This window comes from Peromyscus leucopus, chromosome 5, assembly GCF_004664715.2.
Source record: "Peromyscus leucopus breed LL Stock chromosome 5, UCI_PerLeu_2.1, whole genome shotgun sequence".
Lineage (NCBI taxonomy): Eukaryota > Metazoa > Chordata > Mammalia > Rodentia > Cricetidae > Peromyscus > Peromyscus leucopus.
In genome coordinates, this window is record NC_051067.1 from 35742016 (window position 1) to 35755202 (window position 13187).

General features: G+C 35.8%; 1 protein-coding gene across 2 annotated transcripts; it reads left to right on the forward strand.

Moving 5' to 3' along the window:
* The first annotated feature begins 1738 nt into the window (after nt 1-1738).
* On the forward strand, nt 1739-12620 carry LOC114701837 (prolactin-7A1-like). 2 transcript variants are annotated; one of them, XM_028882038.2, is made up of 7 exons: nt 1739-1801; nt 4871-5049; nt 5830-5868; nt 6589-6621; nt 8111-8218; nt 10974-11153; nt 12321-12620. In XM_028882038.2, exons 1-7 carry the CDS (start codon nt 1771-1773, stop codon nt 12537-12539), a joined length of 789 nt encoding a protein of 262 aa, XP_028737871.1. In that variant the 5' UTR covers nt 1739-1770; the 3' UTR covers nt 12540-12620. The 2 variants fall into 2 exon arrangements, with proteins under 2 accessions (XP_028737871.1, XP_028737876.1); XM_028882043.2 differs by having other exon boundaries at nt 1740-1801; nt 4874-5049.
* Nucleotides 12621-13187: the final 567 nt, after the last annotated feature.

Consider the following 13187-nt stretch of genomic DNA (forward strand, 5'->3'; position numbering starts at 1 on the left):
AGATCATCCTAGTCATAGATGAAAGGGGACAAGGTCTGCTCTTTACAGCCTCATTCCTCAGAGTAATCTTGCTTCTCATGACCTTTTGACTGCCCTTTGGCCAAGTCCACTCTGTAGGTTAGATCAGTATGATGAAAAGGTCCAGCGATAGAAGAACAATGTCTACCCCAAAGGCTTTCCTGTCCTTTAAAAGGTAAGCTTAATTTACAGTTCTTATGCTCAGGTATTCTTTTTTAATTCTGGCACACAATATGATATTCAGAATAAAGTTTGACCATAGCACATTTTGTTTTTCTAGAGAAAAGTGTACTACATAATATCAGGACAAAACACTTTCCAAATATCTCCAACAGGAGATACTAAATCACTTTTCATTCTTGTAGCTATTATTTCCATTTCTACTCCCTCTTCCTCAGTGCCCTAAACAAATTCTGTGGTTTTCATGGACCTGTTCTTCACCAAAGAACCAGCTTCTACATAACAGCCAAAGACCATCACTCCTCCTCTACTCAAAGAACTTTGGTTCTGTTCAGACCTGCTGATGATTATTGAAAGAGTGTTTATCCATGCAATATAGACCACTAACAATGTTATGGATGCATCAATAGTAAATTTAACATACCAGAGAATGGTATAACACATGATATTTTTGCACAATAAAGAGATATCTAACTGTGACTGAAATGAAGATTCCATACTCTTGCTTTACTTTTAGATAACACCATGCTGACCACAGCTATGAAATATCATAAAGGAACCTGCTTAGAACAAATAAATGTAATTAACAATCGAATTCTCATGTCCATACTCAATCAATTGTAATACAACTGCCATAGGTATAGCCAATTACATTCTGATTAGATTTAGGCCCAGTTCCATAGACAGAACCTATATTTATGTAGGTAAGCCTGGCTGAAAATCTGTGACTTTGAATATTTTAAGCTGCAACTTGAAGACCTCACATGATGTTTTGTTAAGTGAAAGTACTTAGACTACAAAAAGGAGAAAAAAGCCATCAAAAGAACAACAATCACTGTAGACACACACACACACACACACACACACACACACACACACACACAGAGAGAGAGAGAGAGAGAGAGAGAGAGAGAGAGAGAGAGAGAGAGAGAAAGAGAGAGAGAGAGACTTTACACATCTTTACACATCTGGATTCGCATCTTTTCACCTTACATTACTGTCTAATAGGCTAAGCCTATTGTGGTTAATATGCAGAAACAAACACTTTACCATATTCCCTGGATACTCTCCCCACCAAAAAAAAAATTACAAATGGTAAACTTTTCTGAATGAGGGCTGTTTCTATGGCCTTGTGTTTCAGTGCTCAGAAACAGTGACATAAATGTGACTCTAACCACGATACAGTGACAGAAACACTTAAGTATCCAAAAAAAAAAAAAAAAGAAAAAAGAAAGTCTGGGACATAGATATTTTGGTAGCACATGGAATTCTTAAGAGCCTTTAGAGAGAAGTCTCTAGTGATTTGCAACTTAATTTGGACCCTAATAATAGTCCCAAAATAAAGTAAAAGAGTCATATTGACTCCTTGAGTCATCATGGTCATGAGGACATTTGTACTTCCTAAAGTTGAAAAGTCATATGGTCCTCACCTTCATTACAGATGCTACTTCTTCTTGCCCCCTAGCAGTGTGTAGCCTTGAGGGTGGTTCACTGGCCTATATATGGAGGCGGAATCTTTACTGGAGGTAGGACGGCAGTGAAACAGCCAAGCTGTGCCAGAACGCCTCAGAGATGCCACTGTTTTTCTCTCAACCATGCTCCTGTAAGTAACTCTTTCCCTGTGTTCTTTTAAGTAAGATAAGACACTCCATTGATTTACAAAATCCTTTGGAGAATACATTTTTGGTGTCATTTTTACCCTATATAGAATGAACAGACATTTATTTGTTCATGCTTAATCAGGACAAATAAAATCAGATAAAGCTTAGAAATACTTTCTAGCCATTGCTCTAGAAAGCAAATACACTGCACACTCTTGGATCAGTGGTTGTTAAAAGAAGTCTTCATTCCAGAAGACATGGAGAAATGTCTAGAGACATTTTGAATTTTCTTAATTGAGCTAAATAGAAAAAGGTAGTTTATCAGTATCTAGTGGTAAGAGCAAGTCTTTTGCTTATACAGCCTCAGATGACCATGGTATGAAATGATCAAAAAGTAAATTGCAGAAATTGAGACATTTGACTAGATTACGTAGATTTCATACTAAATTTGTAGTAACTATAGAAGGAAGAATGTACCATGCTCTGGTTTCTGGATCTCTGCTAGGAGATGCTTGACTTGAATTAACTTTATTATATTTTCCAATGTGGGGACTTAGTGTTCAAGGGTAATAGATAAGTATCTATACAACTTTAAAATCATCATTCAAGCAAAATATATTTCAAAAGGGATATTCTGGTAATACTACCTTTTCTTCTTGATAAAATTTCTAATTAAATGAATTGGTAGCAAACTCGAATTAGATTTTATGAGATAAAAAATCCAGTATCATTATCTCCTTGTATTCAGGTTAAACTGTGGGTATCTTTCACTTGATAAATGGATGGACTTTAAATGTACTTACTATAAACATGTATATCTACCATGCATAAAATAAATTAGTGAAAGCATCATGATTTTTGACATTTTAGTTATACAACAAGAAATAGTCTTCATGAGATAAGAGTGCACTAATTTTTATCCAATAAGAAATGGTCAATCCTAAAATCATATACAAATATTTTTATAGTGACTAGTATATATATATTTAGTAAGACATACATATATGCATGAAAATGTGTATATATGCATATACATTGTGTATATGTATTTAGTAAGGCATACATATATGCATATAAATGTGTATATATGTATATACATGTAACAACTACAGAAAAGAAAATTGTGAATTTGAAAGAGGATAAGGCCATGTGGGAGGGTTTGAGATAAAGAGAGGAAAGAAGGAAATGATGTAATTATTATAACACTAAAGAACAAAAACAATAATTTAAAATGTATTTATCTGAATTATTTTTTATTTTGCTTATAAATAATTGGTGATTTCATTTTATACTACATAATCTTTTCTAATGTTTTAATTGTTTTTGAATTTTTTGGGTAGTCCTTTTTCCTATTAATAAATCTTACCAGTACCCTGATTTTATTTTGAACATTTTAAATTGCATTTATCAAAGGTTCTATACAAGAGACACTTTTTCAGATTTGTTCACTAAAAAATAACAAATTTTTCAGTTTGGTAGTTATATGATGCTTCATCCTCTTGAAAACATTAATTATGGGTATTCTAGAGTTCTATATTGTCCACCTATAAAAATGTAATTTGATAATGACATTAACATACTTTATAACCATGAAAACTCATTTCAAAGAGGTTGTTTTATAGAGTGAGGCAAATGAATAAAATGAAGATTACTGGGGCTTCCGTGATCAAATGCTCAAAAGTAAAGCTTAATCTCTACAAGTAACATCTGCTGACACTGAGCCTCAAGACTATGGATGTGTTCTCTGCAACCTAGTTAGAATTGAGAGAGCCTGGGTGTGTACTGAATCACGATGCATAATGCAAAGCCCATAGTGTTGACAGTATTCCATACAACAGCTGATACAAGATATAGGGACAAATCAATTAATTCTACCAGCTTTCTCTTTCCACAAAATCGTTTGATGACATTACACAGGATTAGTCTACCCAGAGGGGTATCAGAAAGTTCAGCTTCATAGAAAAGACACTCTGAGGATTGTTGTAAAATAGCAAACTCATAGAATAATTACCATAAGATACTAAAGCCAGTCCGGAGGTGCCTTTTCATACAGGAAACACAACATGCTCAGTGTTACACGACAGTCACTCATGTGTTTACTCTTTTCAGGCATGAAGATAAAATGGAAGCTACCACACTACCCTATCAAAAGCACACATTGCACACTTAGAACAACTCATATTTCTCCTTCCCATCTTCAGCAATGACTTCTGAGCCTTAGGTGTGGGTTTTGTGCAGAGGAAGAGAGAATTTTCTCTGAGACTGAATCACCTAGGAATGTTAGAAGCTATACCCATAAAGTCTCACCAACATGATTGCCTAAGCATGAATTGAATAATGACAAAAACAATAGGCATACTAACATGAATGAAGTGATACCCAGGAGGGCTCAACCCTACACAAAGAACTATAGGCAACTAAGGCATGGTGACAGTAGGAGAAATAATCTTCCCCAGAAAAAGCACACCCATCAGTTATCAACACTAAATGGTCCTCCCTGAAAAATCTCACATACAAGTAACATTATACAGGTTGCCCATATATATTTCAGAATATCCATACATATATCTCTATGTATATATGAATGTACATACCAATATATACCTAACAACAATTAATGAGAAAAAAAAAGGCCATGAATTTAAAACAGCAAGGATGATAGGGGGATTAGGAGGAGGAAAGGGAAGGATAAATAATGCAACTATATTAGTCTAAAAAAAAAGGAAAAGTGATATCTTGGAGGAAGTGATAATTGAAAGCCAGCATAAATTCTTCAAAATTCTGACAACACAGAACTAGAAGACAATTAATGTAAAATTCCAATAATGAAAATTTCATAATTATTTCTGATATCAATCCCAGGCTGTGGGAAGTCATCAAGTTCTGAAGTTCTGACACTATATACCTCTGCAAATATAACAATTTAATTACATTTTCACAGTGACAGACACTTCTTCACTACCACTGCTATACAGTATCAGATCACACAGGGGAAGGCACTGGGCAAATATGATGGAATTTCTTTTGGTAACTTTGGATGACTGGATCTGAATGGCTCTTGTTTCTGTTAGTAGGGGCCCTTCTGCTGCTGCTGGTATCAAACCTCCTTTTATGGGAGAATGTGGTCTCTGTGCCTTTGAGTAGTAATGAGACTGATGATGATCAGCTATACCTCAAGGATCTGTTTGATCATGCCTTGATACTCTCTCAGGATATCAGTAAGCTTAACACTGAAATGCGAAGGATATTTGTAAGTACTTCACTTATATCTGTTTTACTTATTTTTTCATAAAGCAACCTCCCTGTCAAAGATTGTCCTGTACCACATTTATAATTAACATGAGCCAAATTTCCTTTATACCTTACATAAAGATGTGTTACAAATAATGCACCTTTCTAACAATAAAATAAAACAACATTTATTGTAAAGTAATGTAAGAGAATGGGTTAAGTTTCCTGAAATCACAAAGATTTTTAAAGAATTCAACAAACTTTGAAATTTCCCCTACTTATCTTTAAATTTTCTTAAATTTCCATTTGTGTCATAAAAATCTAATAGACACATCTAGGGAAGAGCTCCCATTTCCTTACCTTGTTTCCTGGGGGCCAGTATCTGTTAGCATCATTGCTTAGGACATGACAGGAATCCAATAGAGAAGAAATGCACTACAGTGAGTCCCATGGAGTGAATCAAACTAATATAAATTATGATGGTGTGTCAAGAGGAAAAGACAAATAAACAAAGAAAACAAACAACCAAACCAAAAATTACCTTCTCAAACTTTTAAATGCTGGGAGTCCTTGTTTAAGGAGGTACAAAGAATGAGTTTATTCAACTATAATGCAAGTTTAGAAAAGGAATGGTTTTCTGTTCCTAAGAACTATGTGTTGATCAGTCAGTATCAAGGAGGAGACAGTACGCATGGCTTTTGTATAGAAATTGGTACCCAAAGAATGTGTTATTTTTTGCAATAAATATGCATTTATGTTGTCTTTTAACTTACTAGTTTTTTTTCTCATCCTGTCTCAGACCATCAGTGAGTCTTCTGCAAAATTTTTTGACAAATTTGTAAGTACTTCCCTTACTTCTATCTTCTTTCCCCTAAGCCTTCATCTTAATGACTTTGCTTGAATTTAGCATGGGGGAACTTCAAATCCAAGTTCAAGTAATATACCTCCATGGGTAAAACAAAATGCTAGGAAATAGAATGTAGAATAAAAAATGGGACAGCTCCAGGAAATCTCTGGTTTGCAAGATTACAAGGATTTCTAAGGTTTTTCTGCTTTTTCAAAAATTGTTGTTTATTTTAAAATATCCTCACACTTGGAACACAATACCTTAATAGTTGTATCCAAGAGAGAACTCTGATTCCGTGATCTTGCTTCTATAAAGCTAGTCTCTGTTGCCATCTTTACTTAGCACACTGGAGACATCCAATAGAGAAGAAGTACAGGGAAGGAATGGAATGAATCTAAACTGTGGTAATTCAAGTGGAGAAAAAGCAAATAACAACAAGATATTATCTTCTCATAAACTCTAAATCCTGAGGATCAGGTTTGAAATTTTCTGGAACACAAGTTTATTCACTGGGAAGGCTGGATTAGAAAGAAACAGCTCTGTCTTTCTAAGAGCTTTTCAAGGTCAGTTAGGGTCATGGAGGATACAAGAGATGGCTTTAGGACAGAAATGGGTACCCAGAGAATGTAGCTTTTTCTAATAAATATGCAATCATGTCGTCTCTTTACTCACTTTTTTTTTTTTTTTGCCACTCCCCTTATTTGGACTCAGCTAAGTTCGTCATCAGAGTCATCTGACCAATTCGTAAGTGCCTCACTTATTTCCACCTTTTCTGTCACAAAAGACTTCATGCTAATGACATTACCTGGAATTACAAGAGAAAGTGTTAAAGACCAAGTATCAAGTAACACCTCCACAGAGATATTGTAATATTATGTTCTTGTACTATTACACAAGAAAGCCTCCGGCAATAAACAGCACAATGAGACTGGGAAAGCTGCAGGGAACCTGATTTGAAAGAAAAAAGTAAAACAGAAAAGGAAAAGGAAAAAAAGGATTTGTGTGATTTTCTATTTTTTTTTTACTTTTTAATTAAAACAATATTATTGTAAAGTAGAAATGTAATCATTGTGGATAGAAAAGAACTCTGATATCCAGATCTAGCTTTTAAGGAACAAGAAATATTTTTACTTAGTTCACTGCAGATACCTAAGAAGGTTGAACTGCATTTTAGTCAGTTGGGTATAGGAAACAGAACCAATCCAAATGGAAACCATGTCAAGAGGGAGGAAAAACACTAATTGATTTTTCAGGAACTCCCAGTGTTAAGAATCCTGTTAGAGATCTCCAGTGCTAGAAGGGGCTGGTTGACAGGAAACATAGGCTCTCTCCTCCAGATGACTCTATGTTATCTGTTCGAGGTCTGTAAACATTAAGGAGAAAAAATTATAAGACTTCAGTAGAACAATGGGCATCAAGAGAATTAGTCTCTGCATTTGCAATAGATGTGTTATTATTGTGTTCTTACTCATAAGTTTCTCATTCCTCATTCTTTACTGACCCTCTTTCAAATTTTTAACATTCCTGGCAATCCATTAAACTTTTGCACAGTAGCTGATGATCAGATTTAAATAATAAGTTAATAATAATATATTTAAAATATATTTAAGATTATACATTGATCAATATATAAATATTTTTTATTTCATTGTTTACTATTTCCTAAAAATGATCAGTGTTTTTATATCTACTTTTGTCAAATGACACAGTTCCAATCAGGATTTATGATTAATATTGAATTGTACTGGTGTATATACTCACTTGTAATAGAAAGAAAACATACAATTTTAAAAGGCCCAGTTAAAAGACACACATCAATTTGGAGATACAGGAAGCAAAGAAATTAACAAATTTAGATGCAATATACCATGACACTGGGTCTAGATTCTAGAGAAAGATTATATTTAAGACACTTTATATTTACCAGTTCTGTTATTTTATAAGGCTTCCCTTTGATAAAGACAGATTTAGGGAAAATAAAAAAAAGAGAAGAATAAATAGAGGAAAGGGTTGAGAGGTTTGACATTCAGATGTAAAGCAAAATGAGATTACAGACCCAATTAAGAAGGAAGAGATCAAAATATTCACTTTGTTAAGTTTTTAATCTTAGATTTTATGCAGATTTATTTTTTTAAAAGCATACATCTATTGAGTGCATTGATATGTTTATTGTGGAATCATTGTCTAATTTTTCAGACACCAATTAATTGAATATTAATTTTGATACATACAGATGTTTGAGTTTCTTGGAGGTAAGGAGTTACTGGTTAAGACTCTCACCTGCTGCCACAATTATTCCATCAAAACTCCAGAAAACGTGGACGAAGCCCAAAAGATCTCTGTAAGTCTATAGTTTGGTTTTTCAGTTAAATAGCTAAAAGAGCTGGCTTGGCTTTGTCATGCCGCAGGTTTTTGTAAATACTGAAAGAGAAGTGGAAACCATACCTACATGAAAATGGAGCAGTAGGCTAACTTTGCTTTGTCATGCTGCAATAATATAACAAACGTGGTAAATAGAGTGAGAATGAACAAAGGAAAGTCATGCTAGATACTTCATAATAAATAAGCAAATGCTAAGTGATGCTACAGCAGGTCCATACATGGTCCATTAGAGGGTTTTAGTTTAATGATATCTCACCTCTAGACTTTACTCAGTATCTACAGTAACAGCAGCGTTGCTTGTCTGTTACCAGTGAATGGCTCCCCATAGCAAATCTCACATTACTGACCACCATGCCCAGTCTCCTTGATTTTCAAGACTTGTTTGATTCTACTTCTGCTTCTTATCGTCCTACTAATTCCTCCAGCTCCTATGATTTCTTCTTTGTCTTAGCTGTAAGCACGTGAACAAGAGAGTGTTATAAACATGACCTGATGCAACTGAGAATGAGCCATGATTTCAGTTTTTTTTTTTTTCTTTTTTTCTTTTTTTTTATTTTAAGTAAATTTATTTTACAACATCATTTAGTTCAACATAATAGCCACAGATTCCCCTGTTCTCCTACTCTCGCCCCCCTCCCCCTCCCCCCATCCCACCCCCCATTCCCACCTCCTCCAGATCAAGGTCTCCCCTGAGGACCGGGATCGACCTGGTAGACTCAGTCCAGCCAGGACCAGTCCCCCCCTCCCAGACCGAGCCAAGTGTCCCTGCATATGTCCCAGGATTCAAACAGCCAACTCATGCAACAAGCCCAGGACCCGGCATTTGGCTTGATCTGTTTGGGAGGCAGCCGTGTGTTGGTGCCGGGTCATGATTTCAGTTTTAATGAGAAGGTCTACATAGCACTGCAGCTCTAATTTACAACTGTTAGGATCTTTCCTTATGATTCTTTCCCATAACTTATCCCCAAATGAACTGATTTAGGAATCATGTGAAAATAATAAGGCAAAGTGAAGGAAGAAAAGTGTATCTAGGTGTGCACTCTAAAACCAAGAATTTCACAAAGTGCGTTATTGAGAGTGCTGCAATTAATATTCACAAAAGCTGGATTGTGTAAGTAGACTGAAGCTTTGAAATTTTCTAGAACTGAGACCATCAGCCTTCTCTGTCAGAATGAGTGTCCGGTTCCATCCAACGCAAGTCCTCACTCTTATTTATATGCAGCAATGGTCCTAGGAGACTGCCTTGCCAGGACCTTTGGACCTGGGCCTTTCCTTCATGTATTTTTCCTCTTTCCACTGGATTTCTCTCTACTCCTTTTATTGTCTCTTTAACATCTAAAGATATTAGCACATGAAGCACTTTAAACCAGGAATGATTTTCATGTAAGATCGTGGAACACACTGGAAAGTCAAAATCCTATTGTTATTTCTATTCATGCTGTTATTAAGAACAATGACATCCTGTTGTTCTTTACTTATGTTCCAAAAATATGCCGCTCTGCTAGAGGCAAGGAGAGGGTCTGCTCTAGATTGAGGAAACCACACCTATTAATGCCAGGTTGACTTCATGGAATATTTTTATAAATATCTGAAAATAACCTAAAAATAAGTATGATCTTGACCAATCTAGTTTATTTGTGTGATGAATCTATGTTAAATGTCTAGCCATTTATACTGGGAGAATCTATTTTTCCTCAATCAGAACACCTACTAAGCCCCAGAAAAATCCCTGGGTTCCCCTGGACAAGAAAAATAATGAAGTATGAAACAGTTTACAGGGGGATCAGAGGGCAAAATCTTATATAGAAAACATGATCAATAAAATGTGTAATTGGAAATAATATATATGAATATACATACATAATTATTTTATGATGACAAATTACAGGTTAATCATTTTTTTACTTTATTAATCTTTATTATTTTTATTACCCCAAACCATTCTACCTTCCTATAAAAGTAACAAATGGATATTTAATTTGCTGGCAATGGTCAAGAGACAGCTGGGACTGACCTATTCTGGTGATGGGATGACCAAACACTCTAATAGTTTTGCCAGAAACCCCATCCAAGGACTGAGGAATCTGGATGCAGAGATCCACGGCTAGGCCCCGGGTGGAGCGCCGAGAGTCTAATTAGCGAGAAAGAGGAGGGTTTATATGAGCAAGAATTGTTGAAACCAATTATCCAACCAATTGTTGGATAAAGCACAGGGACAAATAGCCAAACGAATGGAAACACATGAACTATGAACCAAAGGCTGAGGGGCCCCCAACTGGATCAGGCCCGCTGAATAGGTGAGACAGTTGATTGGCTTGATGTGTTTGGGAGGCATCTAGGCAGTGGTACCAAGTCCTGGGCTCATTGCATGAGTTAGCTGTTTGAAACCTGGGGCTTAATGCAGGGACACTTGGCTCAATCTGGGAGGAGGGGAATGGACCTGCCTAGACTGAGTCTACCAGGTTGATCTCAGTCCTCAGGGGAGGCTTTGCCCTGGAGGAGGTGGGAATGGAGGGTGGGCTGGGGGGAAGGGGAAGGGGGCAGGAAGGGGGAGAACAAGAGGATCTCTAGCTGTTATGTAGAACTGAATGGTATTGTAAAATAAAATAAAATAAAATATAAAAATAAAAAAATGGATATCTTATAGAAAATCAAAACTAATTAATCCTTTTTTATTTCCCTTATTAATATAATTACTGAAACATGCTGCTTAGCTTGAGCACTTTCCGAAACTGATACTCAGTAGAGTGCGGGCTTGGAACTACACTCTTGGCAACCTCCTGACCATACTTGGAAGTATGCCAGGAATGCATGATGACATCCTTTCAATAGCCAAAGACATTAGGACAAAAAATGCAGAGCTTTTTGAGCAAACCAAGAGTATACTCAGCAAGGTGAGTCGTGTTCTTACTTTTACTTCCTGCATCCATGAATCATATGACTTCTACAATGGATATTAAATTTTGAAAACCTCACTTTGAAAGAACAAAATTTGACACCCAATTTTGTGGACATTCTCAGAACTAATGGATAAACATTAAAGTATGACTTTTTCACAGTAGCATGAATAGTACCTGTAGGTCTGGACAGAGTGAAATATTCCTGACTACTTCATTAGAGTTTCCTATCATGATTATACCTTGCTAACGACCATTAATTACTAAATACAAGTCCAAGTCTATGCTCAAGTATCAAATCCTGTTCCTTCTTTTTCAGAGTCATAAAAACACAGATTTCATCTGAAGTCAATTAAATGCAAGAAAATGTGTGCATGAAACTTGCTTTTATTCCATTGGACAAAACTGATTATTTCCCCTTTGTGTCAGTTATCAATTGCAAATAACTTTTTGCTTAGGGATAGGACTTTGTGTCCTATCCCTTCTCAGTTTTGGGATTTTTGTCTGGTTTGAACCTGTACAGGTCTTGTGCATGCTATCAAAGACTGTATGAGTTTATGTGTATATCAGCCGTGGTGTTGTGTCTGGAAAACGCTGTTTCCTTGCAGTCACCTACAAGCTCAGCCTCTTACAATTTTCTCCATCCTCTTCCATGTAGATATTGGATCCTTGAGGGGAGGGGTTTGATAAAGACATCCTACTTAAGGCAAAGTCGTTCAGAGTCTCCTAATCTCTGTACACTGAATAGTTATGTACCTCTTCTTAATAACTATACTGTAAGAAAAAATTTCTCTGACGAAGCTTGAGCAATTCTCATCTATGGGTATCACAATATTTTATTGCTATGTTCATTTAGCAGAATAATAGTAATATGTTTTACCCTAGGTCTGTGACCTATCTTGTCTCAGGTTCTAAACCTCATTAACAGTGTCAGGCATGGGTTTCATCTTATCCAATTAAAGAGTGGATGGTTACTCCCATAACATTTTCACCACTCTTGCATCAGTATGTATTTTAGGCAGCTATCCTAAAACAGATATCATACTGCAAGAAGCTTAATATTCTTATCATTTTGCTAAATGCAATTTAACATCTAGGAAGGAAAGGAAAAGCAAACACAAGCTGTGTTAATTATAACTGACTGGTTATCATTTTGGTCATCAGGTTTTTGGAACAACAGAAAATGTGGATTATACCTTCTGGTCTGGTCTTGAAGACTTTCAGTCATCTGATGAAGACTTCCGCTTTTTTGCTCTTTGTAAATTATCCTACTGCTTGCATGTTGATATGAATACAGTTGACCTTTCTCTCATGCTCTTGGGGTGTGTGGTGCTTGTTGATAGTGATATCTGCTCATCCCCAAGAATTAGAGATTATTCATGATGCTGTATCCTTTTAAATAGTCTTAATTTTATACACTTTGAAGGTATACTCGAGTGTAATGTGTGCTTTTTAAAAGAAAAATAAAGTGGATATACATCAAAGTTTAAATAGAAAATTTTTTGGTATGTTTTATTCATTTAGTACTAAGTATATTAAATGCTTTAAGAGGTTTAATTGGAAATTGGAATAATTCACAATTTACTTTAGAATCACAGTAAATTAATATTAATGTTGATATATTTATTAGAATCAAAGAATAAAATCACAATTATAAGTATTTCCGCATTATTAAATAATGGAGATATTGGAATACCTCAAGAAAGTCATTCAGTTTGCCAGAACTCATCCTGTTGCCCCATATCTAGCTACCCAACAGGTTCTGCAAGGTCAGGGCCCCCTGCATTCTGGTTCAGCTTTGTTATGTCTTCTCTCTTATCCCTAAGTCAACTGCACTCACCACAGTCCTCAAAGAGGACCAAATAGTACTACACCCCAGGGTCCAGTCTCGTCTTAGGAGCCATGTCCATGCCTTCCAATGCTCCAGGTTTGGGCTAGAATTCACATCCTGTGTTCAAGAGTAGTCCTTTTGGCACGCCAGACCTTCTGTCATCCCGTGCCATTGTCTTTTCTCTAGTTCCACTCAGGCTG

Coding starts and splice junctions, on each gene's coding strand:
- LOC114701837 (XM_028882038.2), top strand. CDS start 1,771: ATGCCACTGTTTTTCTCTCAACCATGCTCCT. Junction 6,622..8,110: donor CAGAGTCATCTGACCAATTC/GTAAGTGCCTCA, acceptor TGATACATACAG/ATGTTTGAGTTTCTTGGAGG. Junction 11,154..12,320: donor CCAAGAGTATACTCAGCAAG/GTGAGTCGTGTT, acceptor TTTGGTCATCAG/GTTTTTGGAACAACAGAAAA.